At 43.3% G+C, this 25,226-nt stretch overlaps 1 protein-coding gene across 13 annotated transcripts in view; it reads left to right on the forward strand.

Moving 5' to 3' along the window:
• RAB27A (RAB27A, member RAS oncogene family) overlaps window positions 1–25,226 on the forward strand; it is a 189,653-nt gene that overhangs the window by 149,890 nt on the left and 14,537 nt on the right. For 12 of the 13 annotated variants that reach the window (XR_003852397.1, XM_029575043.1, XM_029575049.1 and 9 more), the window contains exons 3-5: window positions 15,957–16,133; window positions 23,701–23,786; window positions 24,147–24,250. Coding sequence is in view for 12 of the 13 variants with exons in the window: in XM_029575043.1 (XP_029430903.1) it covers window positions 15,981–16,133; window positions 23,701–23,786; window positions 24,147–24,250 (343 nt within the window). In the remaining variant the exon portion in view is untranslated. Of the gene's footprint in view, window positions 1–2,259; window positions 2,395–15,956; window positions 16,134–23,700; window positions 23,787–24,146; window positions 24,251–25,226 lie in introns of those variants that run through there. The other variant, XM_029575054.1, reaches the window with a different exon arrangement.

Below are 25,226 nucleotides of genomic sequence, written 5' to 3' on the forward strand. Positions count from 1 at the left end.
AAGCCATCTTATTTTCAAAAATAGATTACTGCAATTCCCTTCTAATCGGCCTCCCAGCTATCACCACCAAACCTCTTCAAATGCTACAGAATTCGGCAGCAAGAATCTTAACCAATACCAGTAGAGGAGATCACATCACCCCTGTCCTTATGTATCTACATTGGCTCCCTATCAAATTCAGAATTCAGTATAAAGTGCTAACCATGATCCACAAATCTATTCACTCTCTAACCTCCCTCGAACTATCCTGCCCTCTTCAACATCACTCAGCCTCTAGACCAATTAGAACAACATACCTAGGTACCCTTTATGTTCCCCCCGCCAAGTCAGCTCTCAAGAAACGAGCTTTCTCAATTGCTGGACCCTTACAATGGAACAATCTTCCCTCGGAACTCCGCACAGAACCCTGCCTGCGGACGTTCAAAAAAAAACTGAAGACCTGGCTCTTCTCTAGAGCATTTACTTAGAGTTCCTTACCTGACCCTACATTATAGAACTTAGGTTCAGACATGTGTAACTGCTCGAAGTTCCCCGTATTCCTTTACCATGTATTCATTGTTCTGATTATCATGTTTACCGTTTTCGCTATTCCCCCCTCGTTATGCTTGTTCAATTCTAATTCTATTCTTGTACAATTGTGTTAAATTATGTTCATATTGTTTGCTGTAATTTCCAACTGTTGGTTCGCTGTAAACCGAAGCGATATGTACTTGTACATGGTCTTCGGTATAAAAAAGTCTTTAAATAAATAAATAAAATAAGAAAATTGACCATTTAATCCTACTCTGTTTCCTGTCTTTTAACCAGTTTGTAATCCACGAAAGGACATCGCCTCCTATCCCATGACTTTTTAGTTTTCTTAGAAGCCTCTCATGAGGGACTTTGTCAAATGTCTTCTGAAAATTCAAATACACTACAGCTACCGGTTCACCTTTATCCACATGTTTATTAACCCCTTCAAAAAAATGAAGATTTGTTAGGCAAGACTTCCCTTGCGTAAATCCATGTTGATTGTGTTCCATTAAACCATGTCTTTCTATATGCTCTACGATTTTGATCTTGAGAATAGTTCCACTATTTTTTCCTGGCACTGAAGTCAGGCTCACTGGTCTATAGTTACCCGGATCAAAGGCTAGAAGTTTTTCTGCACACTTTTTTGGTTTTTGGTTTAAATGTCAAGCGTGTTCTCTCCAGAGACCGTTTGCACCATGGCTGAAATATAGGGCCTTGTGTCTTTAGTATGGGAGGAAAAGCCCAGCATGAATGAATGTACTGTAATTGTGACTTCATTATTAACACATTCAGAAATCATTTTAGAGAGAGCCAGGGCTTGCGTTAGTACTCTGTGGCCAGTTTTCAGGCCCTGCCTGTGGGGTATTAGGTAGATTCAGCCACTCTAGAAGTGGGCAGGTTCTGGAGGCATTTTAGGTCAGAGAGAGGACTTTCCTGCCCCTGCTGATTTCTGCAGCAGACACCTAAATCCAGCCAGCCAGATTCGGGCCAGCTTTCAGCTCCCACCCAACTAGCTAGGTTGCAGCGGCACACTTCACCCTGGTCAGCTAAAATCTAGCCAGTGAGATTGCCATGTGGCTTTAAGTCAGCCCTTTGTCTATGGGTAGGGTATTTTGAAAAATATTTCATGGAATTTTAAAACGCTGGAGACCCATCATGGAAATATAACAGCATTAAGCAACTCCTTGAGGAGGCAACCTGTGAACGAAAAGGTAACTGCTGGGAACCCCCACCAAGAAAACTGTTGTTCTGGCTGACTTCTGACCCCCACCCCCACCCCACTGTATTTCTTGGAGAGGACCATGTGGGAATTAGAGAGATACCAGGAAGGGAAGAGATCTTGGTGCGCTTAAAGAGAAAATCATAGAAAAATACTGTTTCACTTTTTTTTTCTCTCTCTGAAGTTGAACTGCAGCTTACAAAACTATTTTTTTTAATTATTTCTGTAAAAATAGAATAGTCTAAGAGGAATGCCTGTAAATGAAAGTCTGGGAAGAAGGCTGACGAAAGGCAGCAAATGCCATGATGATGAGACCTTGCCTGTCTGAAGCTGTGTGTTACAGTGAGACAGGTGCTGACGAGGAGTGCTGTTCTTCAAGTTGGGGAGGCTGCTGTGAGGCGTGGCCTTGGCCCAGCAGTGTCCCTGCCTTCCCCTCCTATCGGTCCCTGCTGTTTTGTTTTTTTTTAAGCTGTCAACCTGAGGCACACCTTTCTCTGTATCCAGACAGAGAGGCGGTGCAAATGCAGGCAGGTGACACATAGGCTGCTCGCTGGGCTGTGTGCTAACCAGGTGGAGCCTGCCAAGCGTTCTGGCTGGAAAGAGCCACCTTAGATTAGAGCACTGCGGCAGATTGTTGACTCCCTACTTGTACCATAGCGGAGGTGAGTTGCTTAATCATTTTTTTTAAATAAATGCTCTATCTAAAATAAGTTTAAACAAACACAGAAACAAATCCCAATCTGCTAAAAAAGAATGACCTCCTTTCAGAAGCCTAATGAAGAGTTAAGCGTATAGCTGTAATGTATAATGAGAGGACTGATGTCTCCTTCACCAATATGTGTCTGATCGGTGTCTCTTGCTACTGAAGGCTGATGTGTCTTGAGCTTTGGACTGGCTGGTCTTTAGCAAATTGTGCATGCAAGGCTGCAGAACACTGCAGGTTGTCCGTGTGTTGCTGTCCTTGTGCTCCGGTTCATTCTGCCAGTCCCTAGAAATAACAAGCAGATCGCTCAGACTGTTTCCTTTTCATGTAACAGGGCTGGTGTTGAGTGTCTGCTTGCTATGGGGTATTTTTGCAATATGAAGGGGACCCAGCAAGGATCCTGATCCTTCTGTGTATCTACTAAAGACCTCTCCTGCCCTCAGAGTGAAGGTTCTTCCCGCGGTCTCGTTCTGTCATATCCAGTCCTTTCTAACAGATTATGCTGTCTCATCTTGCTTGTAGCAGCACCTTCCCAGTCCCCTGTACATTGGGCTAAAACAGACAAAATTGTAATTAAAACATAGGATAATCTTGATTTAAAATGATTGCATAGATTATGCCATGGAAGTGATGTAGACTTTTTGACAGTTGTTTGAAAGAAACGGAATAATTAAGTGGCCTTTTGACAGTGAAACACGTGTCAGATTAAATGATGGCCAGTGACCAGCAGACTTCTTACTGTAAACCTCAGCTTGCTTTGGTGAATGAGATTCTTCTTAGGGAGCTGTCGGTGTCCTCTGTCAAACCCAGATTCGTGGCTTGAAGGGGAGAGAGTGGGTGTTCTGAGACCTGCCACAGAACTTAAGAAGAGTAAGTATGCACCCCACCCTTAATGTGAGGCAGGGAGTCAGCTGGGAGGGGCTGGCCAGCTTTAAACGGGTGAGTGAAATGAATGAGCAGTGCAGATCTGGTGACCGGCATGGGCCGTGCAGAAGGTTACATGAGTAAGATGTACTTTAACAAGAATAACCAGGCTGTTGGCAGAGACGCACACTATGTGCACTTTGAGCCTGTGTGTTCTATACCTCTGTCTCTTTTGCTATTAAGGCTCGCTACTCTGTTTAGTGAAGGCTGGCCTGTATTGTAGATTACAAATATAAAATATTTACTTACTACGTACGGCCACAAAATAGGCAAATGCTTAGCACATTTCTCCTGGGGGAATTCTGGGCACAAAAATTTAAAATTCTGCATACTTTATATTGGTCAAAATAACACAATATACATCAGGCTTTGAGTAACTTAAAATGTAATACAGACAATTTTATTACTCAAAGATGCAGAGTTTAAAACATTTTCAGCAGAATTCCCCTAGAAGTGCACTTTCACTCTGCCCTCTCGGGCTGTAACTGTTCCACCCTCCACTATCCCTCCCCTTGCTCTACAGCAGTGGTTCTCAACCTTTCTAATGCCGTGACCCCGCAATACAGTTCCTCATGTTGCGGTGACCCCTCGCCCCGCCCTCGCCTCGTGAGGGTGGGGTGAGGGCGGGGCTTTGGTCATATGGGGGCGGGGTTATGGATGGGGTTGGATTTTAGTGCACACTTATCATTTAATTATGACATTTATAATGTGAATGTAACTCAACTCACCATAGGTTCTCACATGCATGGCACACTGACCCATGATCGTCACGGGGCTAGATGTAAAAGTACAGTTTGTATCCACAGGAACCCCCCTGACCCACAATAATGGATGTAAAGCAGAATTATGACATTCCCCATACAACTCACCCTACAAAAAAGATATTCTGGTTCTAATGACATCTCAGTAATAGCAACTCAAACTCCTTCTATTTCCAGGCTCAATAGCCCTACTTATGAAAAGACAGCAGTTTACCACCAATGCATGTCCTCTGAGAAAACACAACAAATAAGACCGATACAAACGCTTACATGCTAGCAAAATATCTCATCTCGGTAACAGACACAGAACCGACCTAACATACTCCCAGGATCTGTAGTAATGCACATAAACTAATCCGCACACAGTTACACCTGTATTATGGAATACACTCAAACAGGAGCAACCCTATCTATGAAAAGGCAAACACTACAAATATTAAATCAGGTCCTAAAAACCAATACACCTCTTATTAGGAAAACAGAACTAGCAAGCAGCTATAGATCCCCACACAGAAATAATTGTAAAACTATACTAATAAGCAGAATAAATGTTTCAAAACAGCTATGAACATCCAACAATTAAAAACGCATAAAAACTATTAAACATTCTCCAAACACCAATAAAATATTTCAAAAAAGCAGACATCACACAATTAAAATGGCAGTCAAGAAAAATAAACTTAAAAAGCCACCTTTACTTACCCCCTCCAGCAGCTCTCCTACTCCCCTTCCCTGCAGGCCATGGCACTCACCAGAAGCAGCAGTAGAAGCTAAGCTCTATACTTATGGTCCTCTTCCTTAGTGCCCATGTCTCTCACACACACACACCATACCAGTCATGCCCCCATGACCAGTTTCTGTCTCTCACACACCAATCATCTCCCAAACAGTCTTTGGCACACACACACCAGTCACCTTCCTGAACAGTTTCTCTCATGCCATACACACACACACACACAGGCTTCCCACTCCCGTGTTCTACTTACATATACGGGCTTCTCACTCTCATAATCACTTTCTCACACACACACACACCAGTCACCTTCCTGAACAGTTTCTCTCATGCCATACACACACACACACACACACAGGCTTCCCACTCCCGTGTTCTACTTACATATATGGGCTTCTCACTCTCATAATCACTTTCTCTGTCTCTCTCTCTCACACACACACACTCACTCACTCACCAGTCTCTCACTCCCATGCTTGTTCTCTCCACATGCACAGGCTTCTCATTCCCATAATCACTTTCTCTCTGTTACACACACACCAGTCTCTCTCATTTCCATGCTCACTCTCCACGTGCACAGGCTTCTCATTCCCTGAATCACATTTTCTCTCATTCACACACACACACCAGTCTTTTTCTCTCACACACACCATCACCTTACCAAGCAGTCTCTCTCTCTCATGCATGCACACTCACCCTGGTTTCTCACTCCCATGCTTTCTTTCACCCCCACAACACCAGGCTTCTTACGCCCATGCTTTCTCACATACCCAGACTTCTCCCTTCCATGCTTTTTCTCTCTCTCACACACACACATCAGTCACCTCCCTGACTGATGTCTCACACTCTCACATACACATCAGTCATCTCCCTGAGCAATCACTTTCATTGTCTCTCACATACACACACACATCAGCTCTCTGACCAGTCAATCACACACAGGCTGGCTGGCTGCTTCTCTCTCTTTCTCTCACTCACTTCCTCTTCTCCCCCGAGCACAAATGGGAGCTGCAGCAGCCTCCACTGGCCAAGAAAGAAGAATCCCATCGGCCGCGGGAGGCTCGTGCTGCTCTCTCCTTTCTCCATTACCGGCTGCTTCAACTGCTCGGGGGCCGATGCTGCAGCCGCCGCTGCTACTTTTTCGCGCGGCGCAGCTCTCTCTCCTTCCCGCGCACCACGATTCACTTCCTGTTCCGGGTCACGGGAGGGGCAGGCGCAGGAAGAAGAAAAGGCCCAGCCACGGGTGCAGGGCTTCTTCTAGCGCCGCTGCCGTTCCCGCTGGGCTTGAACGTGCTGACAGCCCGGCGGCAACGGCAGCGGGAGAGACCGGGAGCGCGCGACCCCTGCGTTTTGGGCGTTCGACCCCTGCCGGGGTCGCGACCCATAGGTTGAGAACCGCTGTTCTACAGGCTCAACCCTTCTCTCATACAGCCCAGTGCACAGGCTCGCTCTGTCCACTCTGACACACACGCGCACACCTCCCCCTTTAGACAGGCTCCCTCTATCTCTTGCGCAGGCACTACCTCACACAGGCTCCATCTTTCTCTTACTCACATGCCCTCGCAGAGGCTCTATCACTTGCACACTCACATACCCCTGCACATAGGCTTCCTCTCTCACACACACCCCTTTACCTATCTTCTCTCTCATGCACAAGCACGCACCCTCATAAAACCTCCCTCAAACATACAGTTCCTCAGGCACATGGACTCCAAATTGCATACGCAGACGCCCCTCCCGTGTGCTGTCAGTCTGCACACATACCCTCCCGACATTCAGCACAAGTGCCATGTCGAAATCATCATCTACAAGTGTGTCTCTTGGGCCTCTTTCGTATTCCCTGTGCCTCGGCCGCAAGTGGAATTGGCTCCGCTCGCCGCACGTCTCCAAATTCTGTGCAGAATTCCCCCAGGAGTTTCCTACGCATGTAATATGCAGCACAAATTTAAGTGCCATGCCGGGTCAGACCAAAGTCCGTTTAGCCCAGCATCCTGTCTGACTGTTGTCAGTCTGGGTCACAAGTGCCCAGCAGGTCCCTAATCGTTTATTTCTTGTTTCTCGTTCCCAGGGATACGAGCTGGCTTTCCCAACTCTTCCTGGCTAATACTGTTTTAGGGACTTTTCCTCTGGCCACGGATTCCATAGCCTGGCTGAGCGCCGAGTGAAAAAATATGTCCTGCGACTTGGGATAAATCTGCCTTTGCTAGTTTCATGGCATGTCCACAAGTCTAAGCGTCATTTGAAAGGGTAAATAACTGTTCCCTATTTACCTGTTCCACCCCACTCATGATTGTATAAATCTCCATGGGATCTCCTCCGTCCTCTCTTTCCCAAGCCCTAATCTGTTTAGCCTTTCTCCACAAGGCAGCTTTTCCATCCCCTTCTATCATTTTTGTCGTCTTCCTCTCTACTTTTCTATGTCCGCTGTCTCTTTGAGATGGGGGCGACCAGAACTGCCCACAGTACTTGCACGGCCTTGCTTCTCTGCTTTCTGGTAACTTTCTGTTCTCTGGAATCCCCCGTGGTCTTTTGTTATGAGCTGAGTAGGAAGGTGCCGGATTGGTGGGGAGAGGTCGAGGCACTGCACTGAGTCCCGGCGGCTGGATTTACTGATTTCTGTTGCACAGGGTGGGGTGAAAGAAACCAGTCGCATGCCAATGTGTTAAAAAAAAAAAAAAAAAAATCTTGAGGGAAGGAAACTTCTTATTGATCTTGCTGAAAGTATGAAGAGGAAAATCCTAGGATGTTCTAGTTCCTGTATTTCGAGAATTCTGTGTGAAGGGTGGAGAGCACTTTTTAAATATTTGTGCAGGGAGGATAGAGCTGGGGCTCACTGAGAAATTTCATTTGTCTTTTACTCTTCCTGTGCCCTTTTTTTTTTTTTTTCTGACCCAGCAGTTTCCTCCTCCTCCTCCTTTGAGCTGTAAGTACAATTGGAAGCAGAGCTGAGATCTGGCACAATGAACTTTTATTTTGCAGCTACCTGGGGATATTTTTTCCTGTTTAGGATATCTTCCCCCCCCCCTCACCCAATGCTTAGTCTGATCATCACTTTGACAATCCTCTACTGGGAGAGGGGGGGCCCTACATCAGGGCATCCTCTGGAACCCTGCGATCACAGGCCCTGAAACTGGCCACTAGGTGTCGCCCTTAAGCAATGACCAGGACTCCCTCCCTACCAGGGGCTGGGAACACTGCTTCCGCACAAGGGAAACAAGACACGACGAGACAATCAAATCAGGGACCTCCTTTCCATTGGGCAGTGCACAGCATTTGATGCTCTGTTGATTCCTGGAAACATAATTAACTCTTATTAAAGGATGTCTTTTTGTATGCAGGACTGCTCGTATCCAAGCCTGTGGAAAAACGCCAATAGAGTAATTTGAATTTAGATCCATTTAACCATGTTTCATAGAATACTGCAGCATCTGGATATTGGCCCACAGGTGATGGTTCGCTTACCCCAAAAGCCCCCGATGCAGTATTCTACAGAACACGACTCCTTGTCGGAGCTGGACTACAGACAAGTGGACTGATGCTCAATAACGAGCAAAGTACTTGAAGTGCTGCTTTTGATGTATGATGATTGGACTGAACATTTTCCATTGTATTAAGGCTGACATTTTACATGCATAAGACTGAATTAATAAATGGATCTAAATTCTAATTATTAGCCTGTTGGCATTTTTCCGTAGGCTTGTACATTGGCAGTCCTACATACATAGACATGTTCTTTAATAAGAGCTAATTGAGTCTCCAGAGATTCGGAGAGCATTTAGTTGTACTTTTTCCTGGTATGTCAGGTGTGTGGAGGTCCTGTCTAGAACAGTGCACAGCGCTTGCCACTGGAGCCACCGGGTTGACCCGCATAAGAAATCTTTGCAACACTTGCTGAATTGTGCATTTTAAAGTACTTGGTCGTCCTAGTTGGGATTTCAGGCACATCACATGCATACGTACGCTAGACGTGCTGCGGAGTCTCGGGGAGGGAAGGTGGCAGCTGCTGCTTCTGCCTTGGCACAGAGGATGTCTCTCGAAGGAGGTGCCCTTCCAGCTGTCAGGCCAGCCAGGTTCCTTGTGCTGTTCAGGCTTGCCATCTGGGGCAGAGGAAATATAAGAAATGTATATGTATACTTAAATGTATCTCTTAACAGCCTTCTCCATATATCTAGAAAATTCTGTGCTCAGCCAAAATTCTTTATTTGTCTTTACCAGTTTTGTGCTTTTATCTTTCCAGACTGGTTTCTGTTCCCATCACTCGGCTGGAACTACCTAGCTATAAATGTTCATAATCACGAGCTTTCCACTTGGCATTGTGGTTCTGGTTTGGTTTAGTTCTGTTCTTGTTTGATCTTCCTTCTTAACTCCTCTGCATTCTGGGGCCCTGTTTCAGTTCTGGACTGTCCATCCGTGGCTGTGTCCCGCCGGGGTTCCTCAGGGCTGAATGCACAGCCTCTTCCTCTCTTCTCTTTCCTCTCACTTTCTGGGTCCTCCTTATTTCAGCATTCTTCATTCGAATCCATTCTTAATCTGAGGTTATTCAGTTCTTCTCTTTTCTCAGTTGAGAGGGATCAGGGAGGAGGGATGCTCTCTAGTCAGGGGCGCACAGGCCCATAAACTCTCCCCATCTCTCCTGTTTCCCCGAGATGGTGATAATTAACTCGTACACAATCAACAGCTTCCCTTCCCCACTCAGTAACAATCCTATAAAAACACGTAACTGGACATCCCATTTTTAAATAATAAATGATCTTTATTCTACGTTCCAGTGCAGCTGTTATCGAGGTGTCTTTCTATTTGAGGTGTGACAGGGAAAGCATCCTATTGGTTTGATCCATGGTTCACTCCACATGTGCCTCTTTCCAAACTCTGCTCTTATGGAGGCAGGAACACCCCCTGCTCATGAAGGAGGCACCACTACAAACACTTTATACCATTAACGCAAGGTGCTGGGCATGCATGTCAGTGGCATTTCTAGACCAAAGGATCTTCTGTGTAACAGACACCCCTGGCCAGTTTCAACCATGTAGTAAAACTACCAGTAAAATCATTCAATAGCATTAATTAAAAAAAATGTCTCTATATGGGAGTGCATCTCAAGTTATACAGTACTCTGTGTTCACAGAAACTGTCCCAATAAAAGATGCAGAGCTGAACTAGGACATTTCCCCTACCATTCACCATAGGAAAAAAAATCACATTCTGGTATCATTTCAATAACAGCAACACAAGCTTCCTCCACTACCAGGAACACTGAGTGATAATTCAAAATGCTACAAAAGAACCAAAATGTACTTTTGCCTTTTCATATGAAAAGGCAACACTGGAAATATTACAACAGGCTGTAAAACACCAGTACACTGCCTATTAGGAAAACAGAACAAGCCAGGCTGCTATAGATCCTTTATACAGAAATTACTTGCGGGCAGAATATCTCACCTTGATCACACATGCAGAACAGACAGATCCTCACCAAATAGAATAAAGAAACCATAAACTAGAAATAGAAATGTGCAGACAAAAACTGAACTGGAAACTGCAACAAACCAGACTCTGTATACAGTGCAACAACAGAGAAACAGAAATAGCACCAGCCATCATAAAATATCAAACAATATAATCAAATATAAAACATCAACTATATTAATAAGTGTTTCAAAACAGCTGACTACTAGAGGAATCAGCAATCCTTTAAGAGCTCATATTAAAATTTTTAAAAATTTTACCAAATACCAATAAAATATTTCAAAACAGCAAACATATCAAGTAACACTCAACGATTAAAGCTGATAAGGATAAAACAATTCCCTGTTCTCCGTAGCTGGAAACCTTTTGATTTCCCATCACACTGAGATTGTTGTGGATTAATGGGAGCGGAGGAGGGCACACAGACTTTATCCTCTCCCTTTCATATACGAATTCCCTAACATACATTGATTCTTTCTGACACTGTCCCAAAGCAGTGAGCTGGAGTCAGGAAGCACCCCTACAGAAACAGTACAGGACCGCATGGTCTTCTGCCTAATCAGCTCTCTCCCCTGCAGATTGAGCCTTTAGATTCTGGGGGCTGGTAGGACTAGCCTTTGTGCAAACATCATGGTGCTGGTGTGGAGTGGGAGCTAGATCCAGAGCACAGGCTGGGGGGCTGGAGGACAAGGGCAAGACCAGGGAAACAGACAAGGGGACCGTACTAGACCACGCAAGATGGAACAAGGACTGGATAAAGTCAGGAGTGAACAAGGACTGCGCTAGACAGAGCAGGCAGCAATAAACAGGAAAGCCCAACAGGGCACAAGGCTGGCTAGGAGAAACCTAGCAGGCCCAGAGGCCGTAAGGTAAGACAGGAAAGCCCAAGAGGGCACTGAGCAAGGCAGTTAGGCCTGGGTAGGCCGCAAGGCAGAATAACAAGGTAAGACTGTCCAGGTCAGAGAGCAGAGGTGACTCAATGAAGAGGCACTGAGAGACTGAACAGGCTGAGTTAAGTACAGCTGGGGCTGAGGCACCAGTAGATCAGAAGTGGTGACTTGTGCAGGTTGGAACAGGGCTTGCTGAAGACCTCTGGTGAAGGGGAGGATGCAAAATTGTAACACACTTACACTCACACACACACACACACACACACACACACACACAGGCTGTCTCTCACTTTGGGCCTCTCCTTCTCTTTTTGCCACTGGCAGAAGGAAATCTGCTGGGCCTGTTCTTCAGGCTTTGCCAGTGGTCGACGAAACGGAGACTCTGGGGCATGGGCCCCCATGTGCCCATAGTTTGTGTCCCTGTCTTTAATTTCTCTATTAAAACAACAACTATAAAATGTCCACAAGCAGCAAGGTATAACCAAAACCCACAATAATCATAAAAATATACACCTTTACTTCAGCTTTAGAAACGGGCTCAAACTATGTATGCATGAAAAAAATCTCTTTATGTGAATGTTTAAACAAAAAAAATGTTTTGTGAAGAGATTGGTGGCTTCACAAAACTTCAGCTGTTACCAGATAATCAGTGTAACATGGTGGTTCATGATTGTACAATCTAACCACCTTCTACCCTATAGTGTTCAATTTTGTGAAAATTATTTAGCCACTGGCAAACTGTATATCCACCATCATATCTCATCTGCAAGGATACAGTAACACCCAAGTCCAACTGGAATTCTAAAACACGTCTGATACTTGAACCCCATGGCGGGGAGCGCTGGGAACCCCAGTAAGTTTCCTCCTGCTTCCTTGGTCTCTAGCTCGGTTGGAACCAGGACTAGGATCTGGCACAGAGAGTCTTCATTCACAACTGGTGATTTCCACCCCCCAGCCCTTTTATATGGCCTGTCATTACAGCACCAGTCCTCAGCTGGGAGCCTGGAAATCATGGGCACTGTATCTGATTTATTTTTTTTTCCCATGTATAATGTGAAGAGATTTGCAGCAATTCAATCAGATATCATCAGAACATCCATATACATCATAAAATCAATCAACAATACATTAACACAATTCATTGACAGTAAACATAAGTGCCCCAAATCCTGGCACAGTAAATATGCTAAGACCCCCTCAGTCATAATAGGACTGCTTCCCATATCTAATAAATATCATTAAAATGTTAGCCGGAGGCCCTTTATCCAGTTGAAATGAAACAGCCATGTTTTAACTTCTGTACAGAAATTACATAGTCTTTCTGTGCCCAGATCCTTTGTCTTAACACTAAATGGCCAGCAGGGGTCACCAGGGCACAGTGACTGGGACTCCTTCCCTTTTAGGGGTCTGTAAATGCTGCTGCTTCAGCATTTCCATCTCCAGCTGGCCCGAGGAGTAGAGACCCCCCACATGCTATTTTTAAATTGGTATCTAGGTTTTGAAAGATGAAGCTGCTCGTTCTTGGAAACAGCAGTTCAGTTCCAGATTTGGTTTTCTTGTTGTGTGCTTATTTGAATAATGGTATAGTGTAATATGTAGATTCACGAATCTGCTGACCGAAGGGGATGTATTTGCCCACTTTCGGGTTTGGTTTTGTTTTGTTTTTTTAAATAAATCATAACCTACTTCATGCATTTTGCTTACATGCCCATAGTAGCAGAAGGGAAATGTCTGCTGAATAGACACAACGTGTTTTTCCCCCAAGCCTTTCATTATCCTATCACCTAAACTATAGTTAGCGTGACACTTGGAAACTTGGTGCTTAGTTATGGATAAATATTTGAGGTAACTGGTTTTCTTTAAGAATATAATTTTAAGGATGGCTATTTAGCTGAAAATGAAGAGTCCTGGTGAGAACACACTATATTTTGGCTGGCATTGAAGGAAGAGGTATCACGTTGATTGAGACCTCAGACATTAGAGCAGTGGGCTGACGGTTCAAATCCTATTTCACCCTGTCTCAGGTACCTACTTAGATTGTAAACTGAGTAGGGAACAATCTGCTTAACTCGCCTTGAGGCTGGATTTAGAAAGGCAAGCAAATAAATCCAAATTCCCCCAAAAGAAGAGTGGAAGTTTGACACGAATGAGAGAGAGAGAAGGGTGTCCATCTTCAAGGCCCTCCCTGCAGAGTGTTATGTCTCGTATAGGGTTATCTGAGTGGCGCTATTGTGTTACTCACTGCTTCCCCCACAGAGCCATGCACTGCTCAGTTCTAGTAATCCTCCTCTGCTCCGACCTTCTGGCAAATTGTTCTAGGCTTAACCTGCCAGAGAACTAGTGTGTGGCGTTCTTTATTTCCAGTCTCTGACTTGGCCGCATTGAGGGCCTGGGTTCTTGTTTTTGGTGGCGATTGCACCTACATCTTTTTTGGTTTTGCTTGGAGGGTAGATCGGTCTCTCACACACACTAATGAAGTTAGTTTGGTTTTTGTAGCCTGACATTTTCTGCAGCTGAGTTCTGGCTATTCTTCGTTGTCCGACGTTGGCGGGATCTTATGTTTCTGATATTTATTTTTTAGGTGTTTATATACCGTTGTTCCAAATGAAGATCACAGAGGTTTACATTCATGTTTTTGTTTTGTCATTTAGTTTTAGCATACACTAAATTTTTTTTTGTTTGGGGGGGAATAGGAATAAAAAATGTGCGCATATTAATCAAAACGATAGCACATCCCTACACGGCACATATCTTGCTTTGTAACTTACTGCCTCTTTTATGGCCGTGTCTCCTGGTTGCATTTACTCCCAACCCTAACACGTTTTTCCAAAGTCACCTACAGTTAAAAAAATAAAATAAAATAAATATATATATATGTATATATATTCCTCCCCCCCCCCGCCCCCAGGAATTTGAGTGAGTTAAATGTTCTGCTGCGTTAGGACTCCATTTTGAAGCCTGGATTTTGATGTTTTGTTTAATTTTTTTTAATTTGTAATCATTCTAGCCATCCCACTTTCTTCATGGCTGTCACAAGCTTGCTGGCGATTGTGCTCTGTTTTGTGCAGTCTTGCAAGGCACAATGGTATATTTGAAAGAATCCTTTTAACTGATCTGAACTAAAAGTCACCTAAGTTGAAATGTTTCCATGGACCTGTAGCATTAAAATGGTACCCTTCTACATCTTTAGAACATCATTATTTATTAAACTGGAACAATTTAATTTCCCTGTCTCTTTAATTTGGCATGTTTCAGAGACGTGCTAGTTCTTTTCCTTGGCAGCACTCCAAGTTGTTTCTTGTTGCTGGGGTCCTGGAGCAGCTCTTGATTGTTTGCAGAAGGTTAAAATGTAAGTGTCCTTCCCCCCCACTATGACAGACCTGAAATGTATGGTGAAGGATTTTTGTTCTAAGGGGGGGTAGCACTGTATTGTAGTGGATTTACCCTGCAGTGAGTATTTATCAATCAATCAGCATTACAAAAATATGACAGAGTTTCAAGCAAGAGGGAAGTCTGGACTCAAGCCAATAATATTCTATGATAGACAATTCTGGACAGCATCAAAGCAAATGTTATGAACAGGTCGAGGGATTTTGCCCTGCTTTTGTAAAAGACGTTAGCCAGGCCACGTTTTAAATGTAGTCTATCACTCCAATGAAAGTGCAGACCTAGACGAGGTGTAGAGGACCATAAAGATGGTCAAAGCCTTGAAAAGTGGTCTTTGTGATTGGGCTTTGAAATAGTCTACCAGACTATACTGTCTGTATTCAAAACTTAAATGTTTAAGGAGAATACTGATAAATCTGTTCAGACCTGCCAGGTCAGCAAGGGGACAGGCATTTGGTTTCTTCATCTTAACAGGGATTGGAGATTCAGGTCAGGTGTCCTGGCACATCACTGGCGGTTGGCTGCATCATGACTAGATGTCTTCTCGGCTTTTTGCATTTGTAGCTTCCTCCGTTCAGAGCAGTACGGAGAAAGTCTCTTGCCACTCTAAACAGTTTTCTGGTGGCGAACATCCTTCCAGTACATCACCATTCTCTCTTGGAGGGAGAGGGATTCTTTTGGGGGGCGGGGGGTGTCTGCAAACTCAAGGCAGAAATAATCAGATTGAGGCTTGTGATTTGTAGATCCATTTCTGGTTGAACCACTTTTTCCAGACTGGGGCGGTGAAACTGGTTGGGCAGTCTAGGTAACTGTCATAACAATAATGTCATTCAGTGTCGCTTGAGCTAGCAATTCACAAGTCCTGGTTATTTTGCACTGAACCAGGAATTGGAAATGTTTAGAATTTTGCATTGCTGCTGTTAGTTTGCTCCTGGCTCTCTTGGAAGGTGCGGAACAGCATTGACTGTGGTAGGTAAAGCAATTGCACATCATCCCACCAATGTGTTGGCAGCCTTTTTGTACAGGAACAGTTACTTGATATGAATGAACTTCGTTGGCATGCCTATTGTGTCTTTACTGTCTGTTGGGGCTGTTAGCTAGGGTAACAGTAACCAGGGTACTTTTTGTGATGTAAACATTTATCTGTTAAAACTGATCTTAGGGTCACACACTACCAAGTTTAGATCACTGAGGGATATTTGATTAATTTCAAACTAGTCCCAACAGAAAATAGACAGTGTTGAGATGAGAAACTTTCTGTTTCTGTGCTGATATTTAATGAAGATCCAGAATTGAATCACTAAGAAGAGCATCTGGTAGCTCAATGGAATAATTAGTGCATGTATATTTTGTTTCGTAGGTTGACGACGACAATTTTTTCATCATGTCGGATGGGGATTATGATTACCTCATCAAATTTTTAGCATTGGGAGACTCTGCTGTGGGGAAGACCAGCATTCTTTATCAACACACAGATGGAAAATTTAACTCCAAATTTATTACAACAGTAGGCATCGACTTTAGGGAAAAGAGAGTGGTAAGTTCTGGATTCCTTGTAGGATTTTGAATTAACTTTAGCTACAAGTACCTTTCAGTGAAGTGCCAAATGAATAAGATCTGAGAATGCATAATGGAGTTTTATTTTAGTTTGAAATGGTATTGAATATTGGGAACTATCCTTCTTAAATCAGCCTTTTGGCTGTCATGTCATGTCCATGTTGAAATGCTTAATGATTGTGTTTTATTGTATTTCCATTGATTACCTCTGATTTTATTGCTGAAATTTATCTACTGGGCCTTTGGAGTGAAGCACATAGAACTCAGGGCCTAGACAGAACCCCGATTGTACATTAGCTTAAGTGCAAGCATTGAATGAAAAATGTCTTAGGAACTTCTTGACCATTGGGAAGCTAATGAGAGAACAGTCTGCCCGAAGTTCTTCTATTGCTCCATTCAGCCACCAGCTACAGAATAAATTGTTTGACATTCATTTATGGATTTCATGGTGAATGACCCAAGTACCAGATGTGCTAGCTTTCCCATCTGAAAATTTTCTAGCGTTTTCTAACAAACCCTCTGCTTTTATTATTTTGCTAACAAAGTTGCACCACCATTGGTGAACCACTTTTACAGAATATACGGATATCTCTTGAACTACTTGCATTCCAGAGCTAATTGCACTTGGTGACCTCCCCAGAGGTATTACTAAACTGCAGTTTCCCTTAATTATTAGTGTCCTAGTGATTAGAACTGTTTGTTAGAAACAGATGGTTGGTTTGACTGTATGTTTAGAAATAGATATGTTAAAATCACAGCCGTCTTATTCCTCTGTCTCTTTCCTACTGCCTTGTCTCTCACCATCATTGCCCTTCTTGCCTTTCTCTTCCCAGCTCATCTGTCTCTCCCCAGATCGCCCTCCTTCCCTGCTACTCTTTCCATCTTCTCTCCCTCTGTCTCTTCTCCTTTGACACGTCTAACACCTGTGCCTAGGAGGAGTGTCGCTGCTTCAGCAGCAGAGGAAGGTCAGCCATGTTGCAATGACCTGGGGCACACAGCCCTGCCATCTGAGACAAGAGGCCCAGCAAAGGATTCAACATGGTACATGTTTTGAAACCCTTGCAGGCAGTCCAGAATGTGGCAGCACATGTTCTGGTGGGCTTGTGTTGCAGTGATGAGATCTCCCCTGAGCTTTGTGCTTTGTGTTGGCTGCTAATTTTTTTTTTTTTGGTGCATCAAGTTTTAAAATTCTTTTGTGCTTAAAGCAATTATTGCAAAGATGCTGTCTACGTTGAGGTGGATTTTTAAAAGTGCTACTCACTCAAACATGTCCACATACGCACGTTTGTGGGCTGCATGTGAGCAACACACATTTTTAAGAAGTGGAAAAAGGGCAGGTCATGGGTGTTCCCAGGGGCGGGACCAAGACTGACAGTGTGTAACCACAAATTTTGCAAAAGCAAAGAGCCTAGAGGGAGGGGAGGGGGGTGGGGGGGGGAGAGAGAGACTGCGCCTCTGTATAGGGTCAGTCTGATACCCTCTATATAGGTACCCGTCTAGAGGGGCACTTTGAATTGGGGTGGGTTTTCAGGAGGTGGGTTGGAGGGGGTGTTACAGACACATTAGAGGTATTCATAGTAAACATGACACAAATAAAGAATTACAGCCCTTATAAGTGATGAAAAGGAGTAGGTTTGTACAATGCAGCTAGCACTGCAGTGTACACATCAATTCCTCTTGTTACTTTTCATCACTTGTAAGGACTACAGTTCTTTACTGATGTCAATTTTACTATGAATACCTCTGTGTCTGCAACAACACCTCCTGCCAAATCCAAATCCACCCAAGACTAGTACCTATATAGAGAATAGCAGACTGACCCTGTACAGAGTCTCTGTCGTTCTCTCGCTCCCTGTCCCCACGCAAGATGTGCATGTGGACCACTGCTGAAGTAAGTGTGGTGACTATTTTAAATGCTACACACGTACTTTATAAAATTAGGTGTATTTTTGCTCGTGCTGCAACACCAGCATACCTTTTAAAATCCACCCACTTACTATTTGGAACTCCCTTTCAGACGAGATACGGTAGTTTGGTGGCTGTGTTAGTCCACTCGAATGAGCAAAAATAAAAGGTTAACAAATAGATGCATACATGGTGATACCTTGAATTCTGACCTGAAGAAGAGAGTGTTGGTTGTCAAAAGCAAGTCAAGAAATGTATTAAGTCAGTCCAATAAATAGGTATCGCCTTTAATAAATAAAAGCAAAAGAAATATTCATCTCTTATTTCTGAGCCGAAGAAATACGAGCTGATCCTTGTCTGGGATCTTTTAGGAAAAAGACTAAAGTTTCTGTGATTCACGCAAGTGTTCGGGGATTGAAGTTATTTAGACTGTTGAGCAGTGGATTTTTAGCGGCATACAGGATGTCCTGTAAGATTGAACCCTGCTATTAAGGTGAGAAATGGTTTTAAATAAATAAGAGATAGGAGGAAGAACAGGCAGCCCAGAAGTCTTCTGGGAGACTTGGGCTCTCTGAAATAGAATCAAGGCAAACTTCTTTCACTTCACTCTTCAGCTGCTCTTTAGACTTTCCTGGAACTTGCATATAATGTGAATCTTTAATTTCATTTTAAACTTGCGTGGAAATAATGTGGACTAACGTAACACATAGAGGGGGTAAAGCAGTGTTTTATGTGCAGAAGGAGCCTTTTGCAAAATTGCTTGACCAATATGCCAGTGAACTTGTGCGCATGTTTCTTTTATGTTTGCCCACGGTGAGCAAAGGTTTTCCTGGAGGCAGAGCTGGGGGGAGGGGTTTGCCCTTACACGCATGTAAGTTTTCCTGACAAACTATGCCCGCATATTAGCAGGTGTAAATGTGTTTGGATAGTGTTGGGCTGATTGCCTTTTGAAAACTGAAGTCCGCAGGGCTTTTACAAAATTGCATACTTGTTGGCTGGATTTTGGGCGCTACACTCCCTTCATCAGGTTGGTACAAAATGAGCAAAAGATGATGCCTGAACATACAAATGAATCATAGATTACGGTACAGTGGTGGCAGGAATGGGAGGGGTGCAGGTTGATGTGTTTGCAGAGTGATAAAAGGAGACTGCACAATTTTGGCTCCGTTGCAGTAAGACAAGTATAAAATGTATGCTGAACTTCAGCGCCTGTTTTCTTTACCTACGCACTAAGAAGCTGCCTCCCGATGCAGTAAGCTGATGGTATGCTAATGCATCGAGAGTTTAAAAAGTCAAACACATGCACCCATAAAATATGATTTATGCACCTGAATCCCGCACCACGAACTCCAGGCTCTGCCCCATAGACTTATGCTCGGCCCAGAAACTTTACTCCATCTCTGCCCAGGAAGTCAATTTCCAGAGCTAAGCCCATGCAGGTCTCTGCACTGGGGAGTAACAGCTAATGCCTTGATTACCACGGGGTTTACATGGAGGAGCGCTAATTTGCATGTTTGTGTGCACATGAATGTGAAAATGAGCGAACCTTATGAACATCGAGGCCTGTGTCTGGTAGGCTTAAAAAAACCCCCAAAAAACCAAGCAAGCAAACCGAAGTCTGAGTCCTTTTGTGTGTATTTGATCATTTTAACGTCTGTTCCTGGATTGTGCTGAATTTTCCTTTTTCAGTATATCCTGATAAGGTCATTGATGCTGCAATCTGGTCTCAAACATTGTTCATTCAAGGAGGTACTGCCTTGTCTTGCCTTGACTTTTTTTTTCTTTAATTTTTATATTACTTTCATAGCAAAGTATGAAATGCATAGTCATAAATGTGTCTATATTCTGGATACTGCCAAGCTGCTTCCTCTGTCTTTTTTTTTTTTAATCTATAATCTCTTCCCTGATCAGCAGGTGTCCTTATTTGTACATATGTGCCCCATACATTTATAATTCTCCTCTGTTACTTTCCCCCGTGTAGCTATGCTGCAAAAAGAACAGAAGCAGGCACGCAGCTTAAGACAGCCCATTTCAGTTATCAGGTCATTCTTTGTTTGCTAATCCCGTTCCAAATACATCGGATTGTTTAGCTAAAATGTTAGTATTAAAAATAATTCAGTGGCGACTGATATTAGTGCAACACATTTCAGACCACAGTCTCTGTCCAAGCATTAGACATACCAGCAGTTCAAAAAGTAATCTACCTAAACAACAGGGGTAGCAACCGCCGCTTGTTGCGGCGGTTGCTACCCCTGATTGAGCTGGATGTTCACTGGGATGCGGATACGGCGCTGCTCTCTGCATTGGTGGAGGGGTGGAAGGGAATTGGGGCCAGAGGGTGCTGGAAGCCAATAGTGACGGGTGGGAGGGAGAAAAAAAAGGGGGGGGGGGAGATTAAAAAAAATAAATGGATAAACTGCGTAGCTTGCTGGGCAGACTGGATGGGCCGTTTGGTCTTCTTCTGCCGTCATTTCTATGTCATTTCTATGTTTCTATGGAATTTTTTTGGGAAGGGGGAGGGTTGGAATGCCCAGCCTTAAGAGTTCTTGGGTTATTTCATTTGCTGAATGTGGATTTTGTCTGGGCTGCCTTATGTGCCGATCAATCTGGGAGGCTCCAGTTGCCTCATGCCGAACAGGAGTTACAAGTTTTTCTATGAACTCCTCCTTCGTTTCTAGCGTAGCTTCTTGAACAGCAAGTCTATGAGCGGGGAACTTGATTCTCACATTCTGTTCTTCATTGCATGGCCTGTGTCAGAAGGACCCGAATCACCAGCCACCGGCTATACAAGGACATTGACATTCACTGCTAGAAAGTATGCATAAACTCCATTGTGGAGCACTAAATTCCCCCAGATCATCTCTGGCTGTGAGGCAGAAATCCAAATGCATCGTAGGTCACCATTAGGGCTGCTGGTCAAGGGCAAGCCCGCTGGCAATGATGGCCCTGGATCCTCTGCTTGAGGATTTTGGTGAATGCACATGACACTCTGTCTGCTTCCTTTGACCTTCACACATGCTGACACCCTGAGCCAATTCTTGCTGAGGAATCAAGAATTCTATAGAATGCTACTGTCTGAATTTCTAGTTTATTTAAAAATACTTATAGTCTACAACTTCCCAATTTTAAAATTCTGTCCAGGGCAACAAGTGATGCAAGTGATTCCAGAACCTGTGACTATGATCTCAAAGGATCCAGATCTTGTCATATGTCCTCAATTGGGTGTAACGGGGATGCCTCCGACGAAGCAAGTGGAGCAGTATCTGCCTTTTCTGGCTTAAAATGAACATATTTTTTACTGTCATCTGTTATTTATTGTTTTTATTATTTATTGTATTTTTTGTATTTATTTATTTATTTATTTATTTATTTATTTAACACTTTTAATATACCAACATTCGTGGAGCACATCAGGCCGGTTAACAAACAACTTGGAAAGGCAGAAAATACAATGAACACTGTAGGGGAAGAGGGGGAGCAGGGGGGAACGGGTGGAAGGGGCGAGAGCAGCTGGAAAGGATAGTGCAGCAGTGTGAAATACAATAGGAACTATAATGAACGGGAGGTAACGAGGACAATATACAACAATTTCTTAAAAATAAAAGCGATGTAAACTACTTTGATTTTATGGAGAGAGGCAGTATATTTAAGCCAAATAAACGAAACTAAATTGGTATACAAAGGATGATGTCTAAGAAGACATATGTACATCTTGCAAATTCTGCGCGTTGCACCTTCAGCCAGGCATTGTGTGCATGACAGCTGTAGCCGGGTGTCACATCCAATAGCCTGAAATAGATGTTGAAATTGAACGCAATATGAAACCATATATGGGCTGGCCCGGTGGCTCCGGGGTAAGTACTTTGCACCGCCGTGCAGAAGATCCCTGGGCTGAGGATGCAGTTGCACCTAGGAGGAGGAGGAAGGTTCTAGTCCTTGCTAATAGTTGGACTTAGGTGATATGATTGCAGGGTCCTGGAAGGAACTTTGGTGCACTCAGACTGTTACTGCAATAACCAGACTACGGGATGAATTTTCAAAACATTGTGCTGACAATTAGGACCAGAAACCGTCTACTCGTGTACTCTATTTTATACAAGTTGAAAATACATACACACTTTCACTTTTGCATGCACAAGTTCCCAAGCATGTGTGTGAGTTGTTTTAAAAAAAAAAAAAAAGTGTGCATTTGTCAACTTATTTGTGTATTTTACACCTGCTAATTATCTAGTAGACTTTCGGTGAATCTGCTCTTAACTGACATAAGTTATCAATACTTTTGTTATACCTTTTTGATGTGTCTAGTCCTTGTTAAGACCATTATTTTTGTATTTTAATTATGTATGTGATACTGTGAACTGCCTCTAACAACTCCTTATGATTGGCGTTCTAAATTTTGAAAATAAATGTTTACTGTGTAGTACTGTCTTGGAAGGGAGGTCTGGGTGAACTGCGTCATTTATGTTCACGTGTGTGAAACTTGGCTGACTTATGCACGTAAATTGGGACTTGCATGATTTAAGTCCTACTTTTGCATGTAAAATATACATGCATATCTTTTTAAAATGTGAGTAAAGTACACTCATTCCTTGCATTGCTATTCGTGGTTTCAGTGCATTGCATGCATTTGTGCATAGGTCTACATACACACGTTGCAGGGTAGAGATGCATATTTTTTAAAATGTGCATATAGCATGTACATGTATTGTAAAATACTTGCGTAGATCTGCCTTTGGCTGTATATGCGTATATATGCCACTGCACACGTTTGTTTGAAAGTTATCCTTTTAGTATGTTGGGGAAGAGATATAAAACAGTTTTACAAAGGTGTTTCCAAATGAATGCTCCTGGCACCAGGATCTCAGTGCTAGTTCCAATTTCAGCTGGAGGTCTTAAAGGCAGAAATGGGGAAAACTTGATGTAATACCACTTGAATAGCAGTGTTACACCCTTGGGAAGTTGCATCAAGTCATGTTTTAAAAATACTAGCGATACCATTGGACCAACTTGTAGTTTCTGTGCCAACGAAAATTCCCCAGTCATAAATGCACCACCAACTCTTTTTCGGAAGTACCTGACACCATAGAACCATCATGGGATGGGAACGCCTGTCAACACACCTGTTAAGCTGCAATGTCATTGTCACCAGCACTGGCTATTGCATAAGCACTGAATGTGCCCATTGCGTTATCTCGTCGTCTTGATTACAGTTTTGCCTTGTGAGATTTAAGCTTGTAGTGGTTAATGGTGAGGATTAAGAGTTGAAATCCCTACTCAAACGTAAGCAGAAAAGTGACATCCCACTAAGAGTCATGCCTGTTATCTTTAACTGAGCAATAGTAATAATGAGGCCGTTGCTATGGTCCGAAAACTCTTGGAGGTCATGTTTAGAATTGGGCATTAAATAGACTTAAGAGCTTAATTCGCACCCCAAAATCTGGTGTGTGCTGCCCACAGTTGAAACTTTTCTAGGTCATATTTATGAAACATGCTTGAATTAAAGGTTTGTGTGGTTTTTCTTTCTCTAAGGAAGGAGAATTCTTGTTTCATCAAGCAGGATTGGCTAGCCAGGTATTTTAGGCCATATTTGGCCATTTTAATCAGATGTTCCCTCTGTCTTTTTTTTATTGCCCATTGTGCAGGTGTACAGAGCGAATGGCCCAGATGGCGTAGTGGGCAGAGGCAAAAGAGTCCATCTGCAGCTGTGGGACACGGCAGGACAAGAAAGGTACAGCCTGGGGGGGCTCTGCAAACAGTAACCGAGCATCTCATCTACGGTTTCTGGTCCTAATTGTCAGTGGGAAAATGTTATATTTACATTTCCTATGAGGCTACAACACTGTAAGAACTTAATTATATAGAGCGCCAGCATTAAGGTCATAGTGATGTACCCAGGTGCTTGTAGCTAGCTTTTATTAGATCCAGCATAAAGGGTACCCACCAGGCCCTGGATTTAAGCTGAGGGGGAGGTTGGGACTGGTCATTATCTCTCATTTCAGAAGGCATGCTATTGGAGTCTTGTCATTCTGCCATTCTTGGTCCCCTTTCAGACTAACGAGCAGAGCTTTCCCCCCCTTTTTTGTTCTAGGTTTCGTAGTTTAACGACTGCTTTCTTCAGAGATGCAATGGGATTCCTCTTACTCTTTGATCTAACAAATGAGCAGAGTTTCCTCAATGTCAGGAACTGGATAAGTAAGTCTCCCTGTCCAGTGCATTATCCCACTCTTTTTTTTTTTTCTGGATATTTTATAGCAGTTTCACAAGGGGGCAAGGATTGACATTGATAACTTCTGTAAGACATTTGCAACCTTTAAAAAAAAAACAAAAACAAAACAAAAAACTTTTTGCTGGAAGTATAGCAAATTCTTTTTTTATTCCTTTTATATACAGCTGGTTACGTTTGTGCTCATAAGCTTACATACCCCTGGCAGAATTTGAAAGATTTTTTATGTGTTTAATTTGAATCACATTAAAAATAACACATACGTTTTGACTGATGCTACACACCTTGCAAATTCTGCCAGGGGTATGCAAACTTATGAGTACAGCTGTATTTTAGTGTCACTGAGATGTTTTTCTTAGCGCATTGTGCAACATCCTAGGCCCTAAAGCCCAGAATGCATCAGTAGTGCTGAGGGGTGCTGAATGTTTGCTCACTGGCACAGCGAGTTCTCTTGGGTATCTTGAGTATCACTCCCATACTTAAAGAATTGCATTGGCTACCTGTTGCTCAAAGAGTCACCTTCAAAATATTATCCTTAATACATAAGACCCTATACACTGAGAATATGACCTGGCTCAGTAATGCCATTCAGTTCCGCAAACACTCCAGAATCCCCAGACCTCAACATGCAGTCACACTTCAATTACCCCCTCACAAAACTACCAGACTAGACACAACCAGAAAACGCGCCTTCGCTATAGCCGGCCCCTCCTGCTGGAACACTATGCCACCTGAACTGCGGCAGGAATCATGCCCAAAAAAATTCAAGCAGAAACTTAAAACATGGTTATTCTTAAAAGCATTCACATAAAGTACCAAACTTTTTCTCCAGCAATTCCCCCTATGCTTTTCCCTGAGTCTAAGCTTTGTAAATATGTATTATCCCTCTATGCTACCTAAGTTCCCCTCCTGCTACCCTACTACCCTATTACCCTTTTACCCTAT

The sequence above is a fragment of the Rhinatrema bivittatum genome, chromosome 13 (assembly GCF_901001135.1).
Source record: "Rhinatrema bivittatum chromosome 13, aRhiBiv1.1, whole genome shotgun sequence".
Lineage (NCBI taxonomy): Eukaryota > Metazoa > Chordata > Amphibia > Gymnophiona > Rhinatrematidae > Rhinatrema > Rhinatrema bivittatum.